Below are 23592 nucleotides of genomic sequence, written 5' to 3'. Positions count from 1 at the left end.
CCCCCAAAACTTTACTTATAATCTACTGTTGACTGTGGAAGTCTTGCTGATTGACAGCTAATTAACACATATTTTATATGTTATTTTTATATGTATTATATACTATATTCTTAAAGTAAGCCAGAGAAAAGTTGTTATTGAGAAAATCAGAAGGAAGAGAAAATACACTTATAGTATTGTACTGTATTTATAAAAAATATTCACATTTAAGTGGACCTGTGTAGTTCAAACCTGTGTTATTCAATGGTCAACTATAACACAAAAATACAGACTAGAAATCTGGGGAAGCACTTCTTCATAAGACTTGATCAAAGATCAAAATACATTTTTAAAGGAATATGGTTTTTCCAAAGCCTTATTACGAACTAAAACACAGCTCTTTTTTCTTAGACTCAATTTTGATATGCATATTCTTGGGGGAAAAACTACATCAATGCTAGATGTACAGAAGAAATACAGAAATAAATAAGAATTATACAGCAAATTCATGGCAGGAGATAAGTAGCAGCTAGAAAGTCCAATTTGTGGGCCACAAAGCTACTCTTTTTTTTTTTTTTTAAGATTTTATTTATTTATTTGACAGAGAGAGATCACAAGTAGGCAGAGAGGCAGGCAGAGAGAGAGAGGGAAGCAGGCTCCCTGCTGAGCAGAGAGCCCGATGCGGGCCTCAATCCCAGGACCCTGAGATCATGACCTGAGCCGAAGGCAGCGGCTTAACCCACTGAGCCACCCAGGCGCCCACAAAGCTACTCTTAATGTACAACTTACAGTTTTAAAGAAGCTGATCCTATCACCTTTTTTTTTTTTAATGCCACATTGAAAACAGTGATTTGGATACTATTTTAGTGACTTTATGTCATTGATAGAGTCAGCTTCTAGCCATAGATGATAGATTCTTTCTTTTCAGTTTGTAAACTAAAGAGTTCCAAATTGCCTCAGTTGGTGTTGTTTTTATTTAATGCACTTTATTTTTTGGAGCAATTTTAGATTCACAGCATAGTGAACAGAAGGCCAGGGTTTCCCATAACCTCCTACTCTGAAACATGTAGCCTCCCCCATTACCAACAGCCTGGGCCAGAGTGGAACATTTATTACAATTCATGAACCCGCACTGACACATTGTTACCCTCCAGAGTCCAGAGTTGAATTTAGTGTTCACTCTTGGTGGTGTACATGCTGTGGGTTTGGACAGATTATAATGGCATGTATCTGTGCACCATTACAGTACAATACAGAGTAGTTTCACTACTTTGCCTCTTCATCTTCCCTGGCAACCAGTGATCTTTCTTCTGCCTTTATGGTTTTGCCATTTCCAAAATGTCACATAATTGAAATCATACTGTAGGTAGTCTTTTCAGATTGGTTTCTTCCACTTAGTAATACTCATTTAAGTTCCTTCCATGTCTTTTCATGACTTGATAGCTTTTTTTCTTTTCTTTTTCTTTTCGTACCGAATAACCGTTCATTGTCTGAATGTACCTTAGTTTATTTACACACTCACCAATAGAAGGACATCGTGGTTGCTTCCAAGTTTTAGCAGTTGTGAGCAAAGCTGCTGTGAATGTCTGTGTGCAGGTTTTTATGTAGAGTTAAGTTCTCAGCTCTTTTGGGTAGATACCAAGTGCTGTAATTGCTGAGTCATATGATTCAAGTTTAGTTTTTAAAGAAACTGCCAGCTAACATTCTGAAGTGGCTGTACTATTTTGCAGTTCCATAGTCAGGGTATAAAAGTTCCTGTTGTTCCACATCTTTACCAGTGTTTGGTATTGCCAGTGTTCTACGTTTTGGCCATTCTAAATATGTGTGTAATGGTATCTCATTATTTTTGAAATTTGCATTTCAAAGCATATGATGTGGCACATCTTTTCATATGCTTATATGCCATGTCCATCTTCTTTGGTGAGGTGTCTGTTGAGGTCTTTGGCCCGTTTTTAAGTCAGGTGTGTTTTCTTATTGTCAGTTTATAAGCTTTCTTTATATATTTTGGATAGTAGTCCTTCACCAGATATGTCTTTTTCAAATATTTTCTCCCAGTCTGTAACTTGTGTTTTCATTCTCTTGACAGTGTCTTTAATAAAGTGTCAGTTTTAATTTTAATGAAATCCAACTTATCAATAATTTCTTTCATGGAACATCTCTTTGGTATTGTTTTTTTTTTTAAGATTTTATTTATTTATTGGACAGAGAGAGAGAGAGAGATCACAAGTAGGCAGAGCAGCAGGCAGAAAGAGAGGGGGAAGCAAGCTCCCTGCTGAGCAGAGAGCCCGATGTGGGGCTCTATCCCAGGATCCTGAGATCATGACCTGAGCCAAAGGCAGAGGTTTAACACACTGAGCCACCTAGGTGCCCCCCCCTTGCCTTTTTTTTTTTTTTTTTTTAATGTGAGTAGCCCATCATCCCAGCATCGTTTGCTGAAGAGACTTTCTTTTCTCCATTGTATTGTCTTTGCTTCTTTCTTTAAGGTCAGTTGACTTTTGGGGGATGGGGTAGCTAGGTGATGGGTATTAAGGAAGGCACTTATGAGCACAGGGTGTTATATTCACCTGATGAATCACTGAATTCTACCTGTGAAACTAATAATACACTATATGCTAATTAAATTGAATTTAAATAAATTAACAAAAAAGATCAGTTGACTATGTGGGTCTATTTCTGGGCTCTCTATCCTGTTTCATTGAACTCTGTCTGTTCTTTCACCGTTACCACGCTGTCTGGATTATCAGTTAAATAGAGAGGTGGTGTCATTCCTTAAATTTTGTTCTTGTTCTTTACTATTTTATTGACTGTTCTTTTGCCTCTCCAGTAAATTTTAGAATCAATTTTTTTTGAAATTCACAAAATAACTTGCTAGGATTTTGATTAGGATTGCATTAAACCATAAATCAAGTTGGAAAGAACCAACATCTTGAAAATATTGAGTCTTCCTATCTGTGAACATGGACTGTCTCTTGATCTTTTTAGTTTTTCTTCAAATTCATGCATCAGTTTTGTAGTTTTTCTTATAGATCTTATATTTTGTTAGGTTTATATTTAACTATTTCTGTTTGGGGGATGCTAAAGTAAATGATACTGTGGCTTTAATTTCAAGTTCTACTTGTTAATTGCTAGTATATGGGAAAGGAATCGACTTTTCTATATTAGTATTGTGACCTTGTGACTTTGTGAAAATTGCTCATTAGCTGCAGAAGTTTTTTGGTCAAGTTTTTTGGATTTCCTATAAGACAATAATATCATTTGCAAAGACAGTGTGATTTCTTTCTCAATCTGTATATTTTTTATTTCCTTTTCTTATTATATCAACCCGGACTCTCACTACAGTGCTGAAAGGAATGGTAAGAGGGGGCATCCTTGCCTTGTTCCTGATCTTAATGAGAAAGCTTCTAGTTTTTCACCACATTGTATAATGTCAGATGCAGGTTTTTTGTAGCTATTCCTTATCCAACTGAGGAAGTTCCCCTCTATTCGTAGTTTATTGAGCACTTTTATCGTAGATTGCTATTGGGTCTTGTAAAATGGCTTTTCTGCACCTATTGATATAATCTTATGATTTTTTTTCTTCTTCTGCCTATTGATGTGATGTATCATGATAACTGATTTTCAAACATTGAAATAATTTTCTACCTGGTCTAAATCCTACTTGGTTATGGTTATATTATTCTTTTCATACATTGTTGGATTCAATTTGCTATTGTTTTGTTGAAGATTTTTGTATCAATGTTCATGAGAGATAATGGTCTGTTGTTTTCCTTTCTTGTAATGTCTTTGTCTAGTTTTGGTTTTAGGGTAATTCTAGCTCCATGGAATGAATTAGGAAGTATCCCCTCTGCTTTTGTCTTCTGAAAGAGTTTATAGAGTATTGGTATAATTTCTTCCCTAAGTGTTTGGTAGAATTCACCAGTGAGCACATCTGGACCTGGTGCTTTCTGTTTTGGAGCATTATTAATTATCAATTCAATTTCTTTTATAGATATAGGCCTATTCAGAGAGTCTGTTAGTAGTCGTTTTAAGATATCACAGTTTGCATTAATAGCACAATTTTGATTTAAGTTAATTTTCATGTTTTATAATACTTGAAACATATCTTTATAAAAATCACATTATAACTTGGTTTTTATTTTATTTTGATCTTTAGGAATCAAATGATCTTCTATTATCTCTTTATTTTTTTAATGTCATTAACAAAAGATTACATTTACAAAAGATATCCCAGTGTGCCCATATAATTTTATATTCAAATGATTGGTTGGTAGTTATCAATAGGCTAAAAGCAAAGTTACTCAGCTATTATAATTTCATATTTATATAGTTTCTGTTTTGGGGATATTCATAAAAATTCAATTTTATATAGTTCATATAAATAATTTTATGCATCTGGTGGGGTTTAAAAAATATCCTTCTTATAGTTATCCTTCCCTTTACTGAAAGAAAGTATGTATTTGGCTCTTGGGATTTTTTTTTAACCTGCTAAAATTATTTTGGATATTATCCTGAATTAGCATTTAAAAAATTTATAAGACAGGTGGTGAAACTGCCGAAATATATTATACTGATAGAAGCCCATCAGATCTGCATACTCAATACAGGTAACGTAAGTTTTCCCAAGATTCACCAGGCTACAGGCACTAATGGAGACAAAATGATGGTTATAACCCAAGTTTCACTGATTAGGCCTTCTCGTCTGTCCACAAAAGATCCCTGGCAACTGTAAAGTACTCTTCACTATTTCTGGGGTTCCAAAGAGATGGCTACCATGCACTCTTGAACAAATCCAGTCCAGCTGAACACTGCTATTGCTAGCTTTGTATGTACAGGTATTGCCACTTTGGGGTACCACTGTGTCCCACTGGGCTCCTCCTTTTCTTAACGTGACTTATTTCCCAAAGGCATATTTACAATGTTTAACTCAACCTTTCCTTAGGTATGATAAACCAAACTGATTTTTTAAAAAAATGTAGTCATGATTCCAAATACAGTATGGTGAGCAGTATTTAAAGTAACTTTAAAGTAACTTTAAGCATTCTTAAAGTTATTCAGCTTTGGGGACATGTCTGAATTGCTGGGCAAGAACTAAAAGTAAAAGCTTAAAGCCAGAGAGTGTTGTTTTACTGAAAAATTTGCCAGAACTCCATAGTCCAATACAGTGGCCATTTACCACCTGTGGCTATGGAGATTGAAATTCATTGAAATGAAATCAAATTTTAAAATTCTGAACCTTATCGTAGTAGACATACTTCAAGTGCTCAGTGGCCACAAGTAGCTACTGGCTATTGCATTGAACAGCACAGATACACAGTACTTCCATTATTGCACAAAGTTCTATTGGACAGGGTTTCTCTAGAGCATTACATTCTGAGCCTCAAGCCATTGATACCCCTGTAACTTTGACTGTGCTCCAGTCTATTGAGGAAGGCACCTAAAGCTACACTTCTTGGTAGCTGTGATGGCAGAAGGAATGGAACCACATCTCAGTGACCTTATTTTTCTCCACTGGTACCTGCTATTTAAGTGAGGAAATTTAGGTTTTAAAGGAATCCATTGAGTTTTTATTTTCTTAAACAACAGTGACCCACATCCTTTCCTTTGGTCCTCTGTTTTCATTGATACATTATATTCATAAATTATTCATAAATTATTCATACAATTATACTCATAAATTGTATGAGTTTTTAACCCTCGTGGGGGTGTAACTTCAAAAACTTTATGGATCAGCTAAATTTACACTTGATCAAATGATCAGGTAATCAAATTGTAAGAATAATGAGTTTCTACTTCTGAAATATTTTCTAAAAACGTAAAAGAGATTATTTCAAAAGGTAGAAGATGTTAGAGAAATCATTTCTTTCTGCCAGTACATAAGTAGTCTTCTACCAAAGTTTACAAAAAATGAAGAAGAACAAGGAGGGAGGGGCACCTCGGTGGCTCAGTTGGTAAGGGTCTGCTTTTGGCTCAGGTCATGATCCCAGGGTCCTGGGATGGAGCCCCGCATCGGGCTCCCTGCTCGGCAGGAAGCCTGCTTCTCCCTCTCCCACTCTCCCTGCTTTTGTTCCCTCCCTCGCTGTGTCTCTCTGTCAAATAAATAAAATCTTAAAAAAAAAAAAATAGAACAAGGGGGAGGAGGAGAACAAGAAACATTGGGAATCATTTGATAATAAACTATTTTCTTTGTTGTTTAGAGATATTCTTGGGCCAGTTTCTTCAGGTCCTCTCTTAATATATTCATTTTACTAATAATAAATCTTTTGAAAGTATTTGCCAGTCACTGTACCTTGCTTCTGCTTATTAGTATTATTTGTCGATTAAGAAAAATACTACTGAAACTCTAGCAAGCTGATATTTTAAAGAATTTTTTTATTGTGAAATACAAAAGAAGACATCATCCCAACTTTTGATGGGCCAGTCTATGTGAGGAAGACAGGAGAATATGTAAAATGGTTTTAAATTAAGGATCAGAGAGTTGAAATGACTGTAGCCTCAAGGCTGCTTGCCTTGAGAGTTTGCAAGAGGTTCGCATCATTCAAGTAGTCAGAAAACTTTGATAAATCCTGAATTGTCACAGGTGTTCTCCAGACCTACTAATGCTAGCTGCTGTTTAATACAGTGAAGAAACATATGTAGATTTCAGATTCAGTTACCTCTAAAGGTGACTAACCTAAAATCTGGAGCAATTGGCCAATGAGCAAAATAACGACTTCCTGCTATGAGCCAGACCCTGGCAAGCCTCGCACAATGAGGCAAAGCTTAGGGATTATTTTTAATCTTCCCTTTAAGCATTCTTAAACATCCATAGGTTATATTTAAACTATTAAATGGGGTAGTTTCATCTGAATCCAAGTGTGGATTCCACCTCATGGATGTATTTTTTTAACTTGGTCATAGTATTAATAGGAAATTAGGGTTATAATCTCATGGAACTTGAATTACAGATTCATGCAAAATGTTTTATCTGTCAAGATTTATCAATTGTGTGCAGATTGCAAGTGGTGGATTCCATAGGCCAAGGGTGGGCGAGGGAATGGCTCATGGTCCCTAAAAGGCAGAAAAGGTCAGGAGCAGATGGGGAAGGCTAGAGACTGTGTAGGGAAGAGGTCATACTACCATTTCCTAAGGGAAACAGCCCCTTACAACTCAAAGAAAACTGGCTGAAAACCTTTTTCTGAGGCTGGAAATCCAGTAAATGATCCGGGAACATAGCCATAGTCAAAGCAGTGAAAAATACGGGCAGTATTCTGATCTGGAGCCCAAACGTTACCAAGTTATCACACTGGTGGCAGAAAACGAAATTCAGTTCCAGATTGAAGAAGGCAATCAAACTGTAGGGAGTCAAGCAGGCCATTTAACCCTTTGGATTTTTGCTCCAGCAAAGTTCAACCCTCTTGAAATGGGCAAGTGGGACTTTATCTATTGTCTGAAAAGGAAAATCTGAAACCATCTTCTCTGGGTGTTGTAGCATTTCCTGTCACATTGCTGATTTGGTTTCATAATGCTAGAACTATTAAGTAAGTTCTCCCCATATCATAGAGTACATCCTGTGGTCTCAATAGCTAGTTTTTATAAAGGAGGGAATAAGTGACATGAAGATGATATATTCTAGTAAGTCAGGCCATGTAAATTTTTTAAAGTAATTTAATAATTTTTTTTTTTTTTTTGGAGTAGAAGAGAACTGTTAATACAGATGTTAAAAGATCCAAGTAAAGTAGAAGTATAGAGGAGGAAATTAGCAATTTAATCTCATCAGGAAAAGCTTCATTAGAATGGCATTGAGCTGGGCCTCATACGGAGAATTCACACAGGCAGAGAGAGAAAAACCTTCCAGGAAACATAAGTGAGTTTGAGAGGGAGAAATAGAGGATTTGTTCAGCAAAAGCATAGCACTCTATGGGGGGTCTTCTATTAATAGACGAGGCTGCAAGGTAGATTGGAAATGCTGGGAAAGACCTAGCATTCCATGCTAAGGAATTTATAGTTCTTCCTCTGGACCAGTGTTTTTAAAATGTGTTCCTCCCCAGTCTGCAAGATAACCTCATATAAACCCATCCCATTGGGAAATAAGTTTGTATAGTACCACATGCTGTATTTCTTAGGCTGTCACAATGCACACTAGTGAAGTTCTAAAGTCCTACAGGAAATGAACTTTTGAGTTTTGTTTAACCAAATGTTTCCCAGGTCTGTGACCACCTTTGACCTCTTTTAGTATCCAGCAGATCTATGATTCTTAGGAACACACTGGGGAAATGATATTTATTCAATAGCAAGTCTTCGAAAGTTCTGAAAAGAACATTGTTATAATTAGGAAATAGATTTTTATTTTTGCAGTGTAAGCTAAAAGAAATGCAAGAAACTGACTCCTTTTGCTTCTTTTAGAGGAATTCTGTCTGTTATCTTGAAGTGTCTTAATTTACCTTGTGTGTTATCTCCAAACTGCCAAATCCATTTGGAAGTAGGCAGGATAGCAATAAATAAATTTAGATGCCCTGCTTATTCTTCTTTAGCTGTTATCATTGTTTATTCTTCCTGGTTTTCTTTAGAAATTAAACTGAACAGAGATGTGGTTCTCTCCATGTGACTACTGGATGACGTAGCATGAGTAACACTTGAGGACTTGTAAGAACTGTGAAAACCACTCGAGTGGACTAACTCAACTCAAATCCTTGGAAACTCTAGATTAAGGCTGGAAGCAGAAGCCTCTAGACTACTTCCCCAGGCACCCTGGCTTCCCTTGAGCCATTTTAAAGTGATGATTTTAATTCATCTCCTCCCACTTACTTGTTTTTAAATTAATATCAGAGATTTAGATTTAGAAATAAAGTCACTAGATCTTTCTCAACAGTAGAAGTCATCTACTTGTTTCTCATTTAGACTATAGAATTCTATCTGAGATTATTAGCTTCAGTCTCTTCAAAAGTTTACCCTTTTAAAAAAAAAAAAGATTTTATTTATTTATTTGTCAGACAGAGATCACAAGTAGGCAGAGAGGCAGGCAGAGAGAGAGGAGGAAGCAGACTCCCCGCGGAGCAGAAAGCCCCATGTGGGGCTCAATCCCAGGACCCTGGGAGCATGACCTGAGCCGAAGACATAGGCTTTAACCCACTGAGTCACCCAGGCGTCCCCAAAGTTTACCCTTTTTAAATTTCCTAATAGCTGGGCAGACAGTCCTAGAAAGAAAAAAGTAGTAACATAATTTATTGGAGCTCAGAAAGATGAATCTGTGTGTCTGTTTATTTTCAATCAAAAATCCATATTTTTTTTTTCTAGAAGGAAGAGCCTTGTCCCTTTTATCAGTTATCTAGTAGTAGGTATTTCCTGGTTAAACTATAACTTTATACGTTTAGTCCTCTTGTGATTTTCCTTTGCTTGGAAATATAAATTTGAAACAATGGAGAAAATTGATGAGCCTTTCGCCTTTTGTAAAGGGGACAGATAGTTGTAATAAATGCAAAACTTTCTTCTTATCTTCTATAGTTCTTTGGTTTAGAGGCAAGCAATATAAATTGCTTATAAAAGTATGTTGGAAATAAATAAATAAAATCTTAAAAAAAAAAAAAAGAGGGGCGCTGGGTGGCTCAGTTGGTTAAGCCTCTGCCTTCAGCTCAGGTCATGATTGCAGGGTCCTGGGATCAAGCCCCACACTGGGCTCCCTGCTCAACTGGGAGCCTGCTTCTTCCTCTCCCATTCCCCCTGCTTATGTTCCTTTTCTCACTATGTCTCTCTGTCAAATAAATAAATAAAATCTTTAAAAAAATAAAAAAATCTTAAAAAGTATGCTGGATATATTAAAGCTCAATTATGAAAATAATTATAAAATCCTGTTCAGGTTTGATAACACAGTCTGATTCCTGTTCTTGTCTGCTTTAAAGTCCTTCTTTAGCGTATTTTTTAAAAAATGGTTTTGTATTTGAAAATCCTCACAGTAAATTATAAGCTAAACTTTACAGCATGTGAAGATAGAGGAATGTATCCAGATAAATTGTCGTTTGTGATGTGTTATGTGGAGACCTCCACGGAAACTGAAATTCAGAGAATGGTTCAAACCGAAACTGATCTGGACAGTGGCCTCTCCTAACTTCTTACCCCCGCCTATTAGGTAAAAATCCCTTTAAAAATATGAGAGTTGCTAAAGGCTGTAGAACACGTGTAGCCAAATTTTCAAGCAGTATGAGGCTATTGTCAAAGAACAAGAACTGTGTGTGTCTTAGAGTTAAATCTAGCAGACAGGCTGGCTGGCCGGCTGGCTGAGCAGATTACAAGCATGGGACGTTGAATGTTTGCTTTAAGCAAAGACATCCAGTTTCCATAGCACTGTGATTTTATAGCCTAGATCAGATTATACTGTTTGTTTAGCTAACACCATTTCCCCCTCAACATACTAAAAAGATGGAATCAATAAATCTTGAGCTTCCAGAAAAACATTTAAAATAAGCAGGTCAGCGTGAGTCAGTGTGGAAGGAAGAAGGCAGAGGCTATACCCATGCAGCTCCAGTTGACAAGATCTGCACATGCTAGGAAATAGGAAAGCTCAAGTTAGAGTCATTTTTATGATCTTTTTAAAATTTATAACATCAAAGATATACGAATATATGTAGTATGGATTGTGGGGGAAAGGATGTTCATTAAAAATAAAAGTTAAAAAAATAATAATAATAGTTCTTTTTTTTTTTAAAGATTTTATTTATTTCTTTGACAGAGACAGATCAGAAGTAGGCAGAGAGGAAGGCAGAGAGAGGAGGAAGCAGGCTCCCTGCCGAGCAGAGAGCCCGATGCGGGACTCGATCCCAGGACCCCGAGATCATGACCTGAGCTGAAGGCAGAGGCTTTAACCCACTGAGCCACCCAGGTGCCCAATAATAGTTCTTTTTTAACAGAATTTTGGAAGCAGAAAATATATGGTCCCTCATTTTTTAAAAAATGCTATAAATGAGTTCGTTCTTAAAAGTTTTCCTTACTTGGATCGTCCTGGGTGGCTCAGTGCGTTAAGCCTCTGCCTTCAGCTCAGGTCATGATCTCAGGGTCCTGGGATTGAGCCCGCATCTAGCTCCCTGCTCAGCAGGGAATCTGCTTACTCCTCTCTGCCTGCCTTTCTGCCTACTTGGGATCTCTGTCAAATAGATAAATAAAAAATCTTAAAAAAAAAAATTTTTTACTTACTTTCCTCATATTCACATGAGCTTTGTCAAGATGTCAGTTTTTCATGTGTTCAAGAAAATATTTATCGTCTTAATGTAAATAATAGAATAAAAGTTTAAATTTACCTTATAGAAAGAGGTTTTAGGTTATTGTTTCAGCTTCAGAGCTTTTTACTCTCATCTTTTATGATCTGTGGAATATCTCTTGATCTCTTGACTTAATTTAAATATGATTAACAAGAGTTTGAACATTTTAATTCCTCCCTCTCTCTCTCCCTTTTCCTTCCTTTCTTCCTTTCTTTCTTTCAAGTAGGCTCCACACCCAGTGTAGAGCCCAATGCGAGGCTTGAACTCACAACCCTGAGATCAAGGCCTGAGCAGGCACCAAGAGTCAGATGCTTATCCAACTGAGCTACCCAGGCATCCCCAGTTTAAACATTTTTATAGCTATGAATTTATTTCTTTTTTTCTACCCACTTCAATTCATTTTTTTAGAGTTTCAGTGATCTACACAGAAGAGTCATGACATTCGCACATAGACAATTTGAATATAGCTGTATGAAGACAGGAGTTATTGGCACTGAGCAAGTTGTTGGCACTGTTGATTCAAATGCACACTTTTAATCTTGAATTTTTGATCTTTGAAAATTTATATGCGGTTTTGGCTCACTCTGGACACCGTTCCCTTCTGTAATAGCCAGTCAGTCACTGAGATCTGTTTCCACTTCAGATTAGTTCAGATTAATCTACTGTTATCTTTATTATTACACAGAATGAAAATTTTCTCAGGTATATATGCAATATAAAAAATAGAAGTTTATTCATTGAGGCATTGTTTATAACAGAAAAAAGATTAGAAACCATTGAATATCTTTCAATAGGGAACTAGTGAAATAAATTTTGGTATTCTATACAGTGGCATACTATATAGCCACAGGTAAAGTGTCTCTACACGATCTGATATCGGACAAAGCCCTAAAGATACTGTTGAAGAGAAAATAAAGTAAGATGCATAACAGTATGTCAAAGAAAACTCTGAATAGTTTCAGATCCAAACACACCAAACACACAAAAATAGCAACTACTGACTCTTGGAAAGACGGAGGGTAGAATTAGATAGTTGGGGGCTGGGAACCCTTTTCCTTTTAATTTTGTATCCTCTGCATGCTTTACCTTTGTCTTAAAATTACTTTAGAAGATCAGCTTGATTTAAAAAAAAAAAAGTGCTGATGGCTAAGTCTGCAAACTGAAACTATGATATATTTATATAAAGTTATTCATGTATAAAATTATTTTTATTCATGTATAAAATTTATTTTCATTAAAAAATATAATTGAAAGTAAAAGTTGGCTATTACAGCAAAAGAAACTTTGGCTATGTTGTTTAGCTTTGATTGCAAGGAAGTGAGTCTTCCTTTATTATTTTGCTTCATACATAGATTTGCCCTGGGAAATTATTTCTAACTTCAATTTAATGGAAACTTTTTAAAGGCAAGTATTCAGTATTCTTCAAAGCTGTGACACTTTGTTTTTAAATTTCTGATTTTTTGTAACATTGGGTTCTCTTAAAGCAGAAATTCAACTGCTATGCAGCCTTATCAAAGTTAATAATAGTCTGTCCTTCTAAACTTAGAGGCATCTATAATTGTAATTGAAGTTTTGTAAAAAGAGCAATTTGGATTTTTCTTTTTTTATATTCTAAAAATTGTTTTAAGAAACTGAAATTTGTATCTTTGAAATGTAAGAAAAAGTATTATTTACTGACAGAGCTGTGCCTAGTACAGATGGTCCTGCTTAAAATCACCTGCTGTTCTAAATTCTTACTCAGATTTCAGGTTTTTTTTTTTAAAGATTTTATTTATTTATTTGACAGACACAGATCTCAAGTAGGCAGAGAGGCAGGCAGAGAGAAAGGAGGAAGCAGGCTCCCTGCTGAGCAGAGAGCCTGATGTGAGGCTCCATCCCAGTACCCTGAGATCATGACCTGAGCCGAAGGCAGAGGCTTTAACCCACTGAGTCACCCAGGCACCCCAGATTTCAGGTGTATTAAAATTACTTATATTTTACTGAATGCAGATTTACTTTATAAAGTAAGCCACATACAGTTCAAATATAGGTAATAACTCTTGCAAGGAAATGCTTGATATTCAGAATTTGGAACAATTGGTTGGCTAGAGAAACATTAATGAACATCACAGACTGACTTGCTTTCATAGGAATGAATTCAAAACTATTACTTTTTCTTTGTAAATGGAAAAAGAACCCCTAATTGTCCTATATTTATAGCAACCATATGTCCCAGACTTTCCAGGATAATTCCCAGTTTCATATTCTCCATCTCTTCAGACCATGTATATTGACTTTTAGTTTGGAAAATTTATTCATTCTAATATTAGAAATATAGTTCTTTGGGACCTTTTCATTTAAGTAGAAGTTAAGAAACTCATTTCAGATCACTTATTTTGAAGAAGGAAGATGCCTTGCAAGAAGTTTTTAAAATTCCATATCAAAATTACTTGAGACAAGGAAATTTTCATTAAATGGGATTTTTGTTCTATGCTTTTGTTCACAAAATGCAGTCAGCAAACAAGGAACATGGAGCAATATATGGAACGAGATGGTTTCTTTCTGTTCCACAGGGACAGGCGCTGCTTCTGCAATGCACACTGAATCAGAAGGGAAGATTTCTAAGTTAAGAGACTTTGAGAAATAAGGAGCACAATAAGTACATGGAAAGCTGTCCAACGTCATTGCCTGTCAGGGAAATGCAGAAAGAATGAATGAGTTACTACTTCATACTGACTAAGAAAGCTGTATCAAAACGTTAGGTAATAGTAAGTGTTGTTAAAGATATGGAGAAATCAGGGCCCTCATACGGTGGTGGTGGAAATAGAAAATGGTATAGTTACTTCGGAAAGTATGGCAGTTCCTAAAAAGATTAAACGGAGTTACCACATGATCCAATGATTTTATTCCCAAAGTATATACCCAAGAGAAATGAAAACATGTCAGCACAAAAACTTGTACTTGAATGTTCATAGCAGCATTTTTTATAATAGCCAAAAAATGGGAACAGCCCAAATGTCAACCAGCTGATTAATAGACAAATAATATGATATATCCATGAAATATAATATTCAAATTCAAAAGGGAATGAAGTAGTGATACTTGCTACAATGTGAATGAACCTTGAAAACATTGTAAGGGAAAGATGCCAGTCATAAAGGATCATAGATTATGTGACTCCTTTTATATGAAGTGTCCAGTATAGGCAAATCCATTGAGACAGAAAGTAGACTGATGGTTTCTTAGGGCTAAGGCAGGGGCGGGGCGGATAGGGAGTGATAGCTAATACGTATGTATTTTCTTTGTGGAATGACAAAAGTGTTCTAAAATTGATTGTATACTTTAAGTGGGTAAATTGTATATTATAAGAATCTCAATAAAGGTGTTATTTGAAGAGGGAGGGTCTTTTACTCACTGTTGGAGACATTCTGTTCGATATCTTTAGCAATGGCTCTCAACCTGGGACAGCCACCCACGGGACATTTGACAATGGCAGGAGTCATGTTTGGTTGTCAAAGCTGGTGGAGGGGGGTGCTGACATCTAGTGGGTAGAGTCCAAGAGTGTTGCTAGGTCAGCCCCCACAACAATAAAATTATTTGGCTCATATTGTCAGTAGTGCTCAGGTTGAGAAATCCTGTTCAATATCTGTGTGGACTCCAGTGATGATTGACCACAACCATGTTTTTGAAGCCCTGAAAGATCATTAATTATCAATCAGGTAGATATTTTCTCTGTTCAGTTTACTAAGGGCAAGGCTATTCAGTAAGACAAAAACCAAAAAGAAAAATAAAGTGGTTTATTTTTTTATCTGGTAAATACTAAACTAAGTTAATTAGATCTTTCAGTTAACCAAAAAAACTTATTCCTCAGTCATTCTGGTTAGGATTTTACTATATTTTGTTGTATTTTACTTTCTCACCTATTTATAGCTTCTTAAAGCTCGGATTTACAGAGTGTGACATCTAGTTGCAATAAAAACAGGAAAAAAGAACCATACCATAGGACAGCCTTGAAGGTATAACTAAAAGCTAACTTGTCCATTTCAAAAATTATCATCTCAAGTTCTAAAATAGAAATACAGCCCTAAACTAACTAATTTACTAGGCTTCAGTCTCCAGGCATGCTCCTTTCATTGTATGAACCTGTTTGAAATGTCTACAGACTGTTTTATCAGAAGAGGAACAGGGGCCTCATTACAGAATCCAGCATTCCAAGTACAACAACTAACATTTATTGAATGCTTATTGCAAGCTGGGTATTATGCAAAGCATTCTGTGTATATTATCTTATTTCATTCTAACAAAATCCTATTAGACAGATCTGGTATTCCTGTTCTGGAAGCATCCTTCTTATAGCCATCCATCCTCCAGCTCCAGTATGCACTATTTTTTCTATAGATCTTACACTATTGTTATTCTGAAAGTTCCTTCCCCATCATTTGGGAAATCCTCTTTTCTCATCTCCTGTCTTGAATCTCCTGCATCTTCCCTTACTATGATGTACTCCCTTATTTTGGTGGAATGTGTCCTCTGTTACCTTACTAAGAACACCAGCATCTGAAAATCTCTTTATTTTATCTTCATTATTAAAGAAGATATTTTGGCTGGGTATCAAATTCAATGTAGGAAGTATTTTTCTCCCATTATTTAAAAGACATTATTCTCTTGTTTTCAGTTTTGTGTATAATCTGTTTTGTGTCTCTCTAGCTCTAAAAGCTTAGAATTTCTTTATATCTGATACCCTGAAATGTCACTCTGATATGCCTTACTGTGCATGTTTTTTCATGGATTTTGCCTAACACTCAGTGGGACCTTTCACTCTCAAAATTCATTTGTTTGAATTTAAGGGAAGTTTTTAAAAAATGCTTCTTCGAAGATAATTTCTTCCCTTTTCTTTTTTCTCTCTGGAATGCCTGTTATTTAGATGTGGAGTTAAATTTGTCCTGTAATTCCCTTATTTTGGCAAGAAGTCTTTTCTTTTGTCTTTTAGTTCTACTTTGTGAGAATTTTTTTAAACTCTATTTTCTAACTCTGTATCAAACCTTTGATTTCGGTTATATCTTTAATTCCCGACAGCTCTTTTTTTGTTCTCTAAGTGCTGCTTTTTTCATAACTTCCTATTCTGTTTGACAGATGCTTCATCTTTTACCTCTGAGAATGTTAATTATAGTTTTTCTGAAGGATTTCTCCTGTAGTCTGACATGATTCTGATTCCTCTGACTCACTTCTTTCTGTTTGTTTTATTTGGGTGAAGGCATTTAAGTCTCTGTTTTTCATGTTACAGACTGTCCTTAAATATTTAGTGGTCCCTAGCTGTTCATAATGTATAAGATTCCAGTGTTTATTGACTATTGACATGATGCACTGAGAAAAGTCCCAATATTACTTTTATGGTATTCTTGCAAAAAAATGCATAACCTAAATTCAACCATGAAGAAATATTACATGAACCCAAATTGATGAACATTCTATAACTGGACATTATTCTTCATAAGAGTCAAAAACATGAAAGACAAAAAGAGACTGAGGGTACTTTCCAGATTAAAGGGCATTAAGGAGACATGATAACTTAGTGCAGTGTGCAATCCTGAATTGGATTCTGGAGTAAAATTATTGGGATAATCAGTGAGATTTGAATAAGGTCTGTAGAATAGCTAATACCATTCCTGGTTTTTCATACAATTCAATAGTAAATGAACAATCTAATTCAAAAAACGAGCAGAGGATCTGAACGGACATTTTCCCAGACAAAACATACATATGGCCAACAGACCCATGGAGAGATGTTCAACACTATTCATCATCAAGGAAGTGCAGATGAAGACCACATCATATATCACCACACACCTGTCAGAAGGGCTAATATCAAAAAGACAAGAAATAACAAGTGCTGGTGAGGGTGTGTAGAAAAAGGAACCCTTTTGCTTTGTTTTTTTTTTTTTTTTTTTTTTTGTTTTTTTAAAGATTTTATTTATTTATTTGACAGAGAGAGATCACAAGTGGGCAGAGAGGCAGGCAGAGAGAGAGAGGAGGAAGCAGGCTCCCCGCTGAGCAGAGAGCCCGATGCGGGACTCGATCCCAGGACCCTGAGATCATGACCCGAGCCGAAGGCAGCGGCCTAACCCACTGAGCCACTCAGGCGCCACCTTTTGCTTTGTTAATGGGAATGTATATTGGTACAGCCAATATGGAAAGCTGTATGGCAGTTCTTCAAAAAATTAAAAACAAAATTACCGTATGATCCAGGAATTCCACTGCTGGGTACTTTTCCAAAGAAAATGACAACACTAACTTGAAAGTATATCTGTACCTCCATTGCACTGCAACATTATTTACAATAGCTAAACGGTGGAAACAACATAAGAGTCCATCAGTGGATGAGCAGATAAAGAAGATGGTTTTAATTGTATATATGGTTATATATATATATATATATATTTGGAATATTATTCAGCAAAAAATGAAATTTTATCATTTACAACAACATGGATGAACCCTGAGGGTATTATGCTAAGTGAAATAAGTCAGACAAATACCATATGATTTCATTTATTTGTGGAATCTAAAAAACAAAAAACAAACAAACTCTTGGATACAGAGATCAAATTGGTAGTTTCCAGAGGAAGGGGTTGGAGGTGAGTGAAATGGGTAAAGGGAGTCAAAAGGTATAAACTTACAGTTATAAGATAAATTAGTCATGAGAGTGTAATGTACACCATGGCAACTATAAAAAATACTGTATTGTGTATTTTAAAGCTGCTAAGAGAGCAAATCTTGTAAGTTCCGTCATAAGAGAAAAAAATATGTATGGTAATAGATGTTAAGTAAACTTATGTAGTGCTTATTTGCAATATATACAAATATTGATTCACTATGTTGTATAACTGAAAGTAATATAATGTATGTTTATTACACATTAACTTTAAAAAGACATGTAGACAGATACATGTAGGAAAACATCTGAAAGAAGTTTATTGAACAGTTAACCCTGCTTCCCTCTGGGAACTTGGATTGGAGGGACAAGGTTTTTCATAAGTTACTTTAAATACTTTGATAAATGTTATGGGTGACAGACACTGTTATGTACATAGGTTTTTATTTTTAACTAAAACCTTAAGAATAAAATGTTAAATATATGAAAGTGTTACTATTTCCTCTAAAAAATATTATTCCTGATTTTAATCATTGTGCTATGGTTATGTAAGATGTTAATGTTTGGGGAAGCTGACTACTGTTTTCTTCCAATTTTTTTTTCTCCTAGTCTCTCTCTTCCTCCCTCCCTTCTCTTTCTGGCACTCCAGTTACACACATATCAGACTGCATGAGATTTTTCCAGAAGTCTTCTTTATTTTTCACATTGTATAAATTCTCTTGGTGTACCTTAAAGTTCGTGGAACTTTTCTCCAGTCATATGTTAAGCCCATCCAGTGATCTTTAATTCAGATATTATATTTTTCAATCCTATATATATTTCAAAGTGTACATTTGATTCAATTTTATAGTTTCCATTTCACTACTGAAATTCCCCCTCCACTCATTCATTATGACTTTCTTTTCTTTTTTTTCTTTTAAGAATTTATTTATTTGTCAGAGAGAGAGAGAGAGAGCACCACACAAGCAGGCAGAGTGGCAGGCAGAGGTGGAGAGAGAAGCAGGCTCCCTGCGGAGCAAGGAACCCAATGCGGGACTCAGTCCCAGGACCCTGGGATCATGGCCTGAGCTGAAGGCAGTGGCTTAACCGACTGAGCCACCCAGGCGTCCCATGACTTTATTTTCTGTCTGCTAATTCCAAGATCCAGCTTATATTGCGGCCAATTTCTATTAATGACTTTTTCTTATGATACTGGATCACATTTTTCTGTTTCTTCACATATTTAGTAACTTTTTATTATATACTGGACAGTGTGTTTGGGAAATGATTGAGACAGTCAATTTTACCATCTTTCCAGGAAGAGTTGTCTTTTGTTCTAGCAATTTGTTAACTTAGCTGAAATCCAAATGCTATCTCAAGACCTTAGGTGAACAGCAACTGAAATCTATGCTCAGTGCTCCAGCTGCTGGCTTTCATATATAAAGTTCAGGAATCAGCTAAGAATTTGAGTGGAGTTTATGTATAGATTTGGAGGGACTTCTTTGGCTTCTGTCTTTCAGAGATTGTCCCCCTCACTTTCTAGTTAGGGTGTTAACCTCAAACTAGGTCTTCATACTCCCCAAATGAATAAGATGTCATATTTCTGCTTGAGTAATAATCATACCACCGTATGAACTGTCAAGTACTCTGAACTACTATCAGGTAAAAAGCCATAGAAATATGAATCCTACACAATACAGTTTCTTCTTTCAAAGATCAACTCCCCTCAGTTTCCACTTGCTTGTGGTAACTCTGTAGTGCTTTCAAACAGTTTTTATATTTTTTCAGAGTATATAATTATTATCTGCAAAAGGATCAGTCTAAAATACTCTATCCTGCCATTATCACAAATTGTACCATCTTCCATTTTATTTTCCTTTGATATCACGTAGGGTTAAACAACAAAAGACTTCTACATTTTTTGTGAATGATGACAGTAGCTCATCAATTTTTTTTCTTTTCTTTTTTTATTTAAAGATTTTATTTATTTATTTGTCAGAGAGAGAGAGAGAGAGCAAGCAGCACAAGCAGAGGGGCGATAGGCTGAGGGAGAAAGTGGCTCCACTCCTTGCTGAGCAGAGAGCCCTATGCGGGGCTCAATCCCAGGACTCTGGTATCATGACCTGAGCTGAAGGCAGATGCTTAACTGACTGAGCCACACAGGCGTCCCTCATCAATTTTTTTCTAAATACATACTACTAATCTTATTTTTTCTTCTTTTTCTTGTAGACAAGAGATGATTTCCTGGGTCAAGTCGATGTTCCTCTTTATCCATTACCGGTTGGTATAGATATCCATGATTTTAATATTTTTGTTTATTCTTTTTTTTTCTAATAAATACAGGTGCATAATATATAGTAAATGTGAATATTTTATTTATAAAATATATACTGCTATTATTTCTTGAGCATATTACTTTCTGAAAACTCATCTCAATTTTCCATTTTAATTTTATTTCCAAGATTCCCTTACCTGAACCAGAGTAAGAAATAGAGAGTTGCTGAGGTTGGTTGATGTTAGGAAAGCATGTCTGAGGAAAATAAGTTTGGAAATATTCTGTTGAATAAGTAGATTGGGGACAGCTTAGACTCACAGAAAGAACCTAGGACATTTCCAGCAATATGTGCATGAAACTGAATGTGGACCAAGCATATAACACCAATGAAGAAAGATAAGATTCAGGAAACATTTCATAACAAAGCACTGTTGGGCCAGGTTTCTGACATGGAGGTTGAGGGAAAAAAATAAACAGAAAGTAATGATAATACAGGTTGAATTTGGGAAGTCAATGAGGTGTCTCAAGTAGAAAAGGTAGGAAGAAAATCCATTTTGTTTTGAAAAGAGATCAGTTTGTTTTGGGCCGTAATGAATTTCAACAGAAAATAGGAAAAATGGAAGCCTAAAGTGGGCGGACGACAGAAATATAAAAAAATCAATTGTAGAGGAAGAGGCTGGAAGGATTGAGAGTTACCACGTCAGACTCACTGAGAATGATGGGCTGTCCATGTAAGCGAGATGAGAGCTTCAAAGGCCGGACCTTGAGCCTCGGTCAGTGTGGGTCAACTGGAGGAGAAGACAGACATGGAGAAACAGGAGAAAACAAACAAACAAACAATGTCATGAACTTAAGGAAAAGAATTCCAAGACCGAATGGGTAGTTAATGCAAAATGTAAGCGAGAGGTAAAGAGCATTAAAAGCAAAGGGTTGTTGAACTTTTTGTTTTATTATTATTATTATTATGTTAGGGGAGCTGTTGAACATGATAAGAAACAGTAATGCTTCTTTACTGTGTCAGTCTTTTGAGATATTTATTGGCTCTCCCTAGTCTTCAGAGATCATAAGCTTTTGATAATCTATTTAATCCAGTCTCACTTTCCAAGCCATTGACTTTTTTGTTTTCCTGGAATGGGCTGTATGCTCTAACCACGCCCACTTGCTGACACTGTACAGATTCCGTATTTCTTTGGGGCACCAACATGGCTAACCACTCTCCCTTGTTTCCCCTTCTTACCTCCATTGGCTCCTCAGTGCTCCTTCTCAGCTTGTTTGGTACTGAGGTGTGATGCTGCTGCAAGTCCCAGGGTGCAGGAAGGTGGAAGCCCGTCAAGCTACCCGCTATAACCATTTTATGATCTAAAGCCACATTTTTCTCACATCTAACTTCAGTACATGTTTTTAGTGTTGATAGATATCTCTTGAAAACCCACTGTTTTGTTCCAGACAGAAAATCCAAGAATGGAGAGACCGTATACATTTAAGGATTTTGTTCTTCACCCGAGAAGGTCAGTAAGTATAAAATAATAACATATTAATTTTTAAAATCTCATTATATCTTATAGTAGCCTCTTTGGAAATTCAAAGTTTAAACCTTTGTAAATAAGCTACTTCTAAATATGATTTTTTAAAAGCTTTACTGTTATTTCTGATTAAAAAGTAATATATGCACAGCACAAAATAATTCTGAAAATACAGGGAAGTATTTTTCATACTTCTTAGGAAAGACTTGTCCCCTAATATTTATCAGACTAAAAGGTGGAATTTTGTTACTGTTGTATTTGTTTTTATTTATTTGTTTGATTTATTTGTTTTATTTACGTATTTGTTTATATTGTTTTGTTATTTTAAAGTATATGTAATTTTATCATTTTTTATCATTGTTTATCATTTTATTGTTGTTTTATTTATTTGTTTATGTTGTCTTATTTGTTATCTTTAAGTGTGTATAATTTTATCATACTGTCCTTTTAAAAAATCACAAACATTAGTTCCACCAAGAGCAATATCCAACTTGACATACACAAAACCAATTTCAGAAAAACCTAACTACATCTTGCATATGTTAGTAAAAAATATTTCGGAAAACTGAAACATTTAGAGAAAATAACATGAGCAAAGACTTAGAATTTAAAACCTAAATACCATGTTCATAATTCCATTTTCCTAAACTGAATTATTTGGTTTAAAATTTTTAAGTTTTAAACTGTAAATAAAACTCCTTTTGATCATCTGTACCACATAGTCAAGTAAAATCTAGCGAAGTAACATATGGATTTACTGTCAAAAAAGTCACAGTCAGATTAACAAAGTATATCTGTTCATCTGTACAATATTTGCCCTTTTTTTTTTTAAACTAGAAAATACAATTGAAAGACACACTATGGGACCTTACTAAATTTTTTCATTTAAAGACATGTAATTGGGGCGCCTGGGTGGCTCAGGGGGTTAAAGCCTCTGCCTTCAGCTCAGGTCATGATCCCAGGGCCCTGGGATCGAGCCCCGCATCAGGGTCTCTGCTCAGTGGGGAGCCTGCTTCCCCCTCTCTCTGCCTGCCTCTCTGCCTACTTGTCATCTCTGTCAAATAAATGAAAATAAAATCTTAAAAAAAAAGACATGCAATTACTCTTTGTACTATAAATTATTAAGGCAAAATAAAAGGGACAGTACTATCTTAATATTTACTTTCTGCAAGAGATGTTATATATTTAACTGTAGAAGTCTTGGAATATAAATCTCTTTTCCTTCTTTAGTTTTAGACTGCTTGTGGTATCTGCATACCAAGAATAAATAAATATTTTTTTCTCTTATTTGATTTCCCTAGCAACCTGCTTTTCATTTTGTCACCTGCTTTCTTGTATCTTTATCTTTAAAAAATATAATTTACCTCTTCCGTCTACACTGGATTTCACTGCAAGTGCAGAAAAACTTTAAATCAGTAGAAAATGTACTGCTTTCTTGGATTTTCTGACCCCCATTGAATCCAAACCCACAGGCTTATTGTTTAGTTGAGAAGATGTGGAAGCACCTGGGTGGTGGCTCAGTTGGTTAAGTGGATGACTGGATTTTGGCTGGGGTGATGATCTCAGGGTCCAGAGGTCGAGCTCCAGGTTGGGCTCCCTGCTCAGCATGGAGCCTTGTTCCTCTCCCTCTGCTCCTCCCTGCCATTCTTCCTCCCCCCTCCCCCACTCTCTCTCTTTCTCTCACTCCAATAAATAAATAAAACCTTTTTAATAAACTCCTGGAACATACCATTATAGCGAAACTCTTGTAAAAACCATTATCTGAGCAAGTTTTCTGTATCCGTCTGTTGTGGCAACAAGTCAGTGTTCATTCCCCCTTAAAAAATGGAGACACAAGTCACATTAGTGGCCTTAGAAATAAGCATTGGGGATTCTATTGACCACTCAGGAAAGGTCCAGTTTCCAAATTCATGAGAACTGTACAAAGAACACCTGAGAGATGAGGTGGGGTGAGGAAGGGAGTAGCTCTTAAATAAA

The 23592-nt window shown here is 35.8% G+C and overlaps 1 protein-coding gene across 5 annotated transcripts in view; it reads left to right on the top strand.

Annotated features, from left to right (window-relative positions):
* The window catches only part of NEDD4 (NEDD4 E3 ubiquitin protein ligase), a 124178-nt gene that overhangs the window by 64976 nt on the left and 35610 nt on the right, over window positions 1-23592 (top strand). For all 5 annotated transcript variants that reach the window (XM_004779214.3, XM_004779212.3, XM_045067543.1 and 2 more), the window contains 2 exons: window positions 20047-20097; window positions 21539-21600. In XM_004779214.3, coding sequence (XP_004779271.1) covers window positions 20047-20097; window positions 21539-21600 — 113 coding nt within the window. The remainder of the gene's footprint in view (window positions 1-20046; window positions 20098-21538; window positions 21601-23592) is intronic.

Source organism: Mustela putorius, unplaced genomic scaffold (assembly GCF_011764305.1).
Source record: "Mustela putorius furo isolate JIRA1106 unplaced genomic scaffold, ASM1176430v1.1 tig00003896_pilon_pilon_pilon, whole genome shotgun sequence".
Classification (NCBI taxonomy): domain Eukaryota; kingdom Metazoa; phylum Chordata; class Mammalia; order Carnivora; family Mustelidae; genus Mustela; species Mustela putorius.
This window is presented reverse-complemented; position numbering and strand designations above follow the sequence as displayed.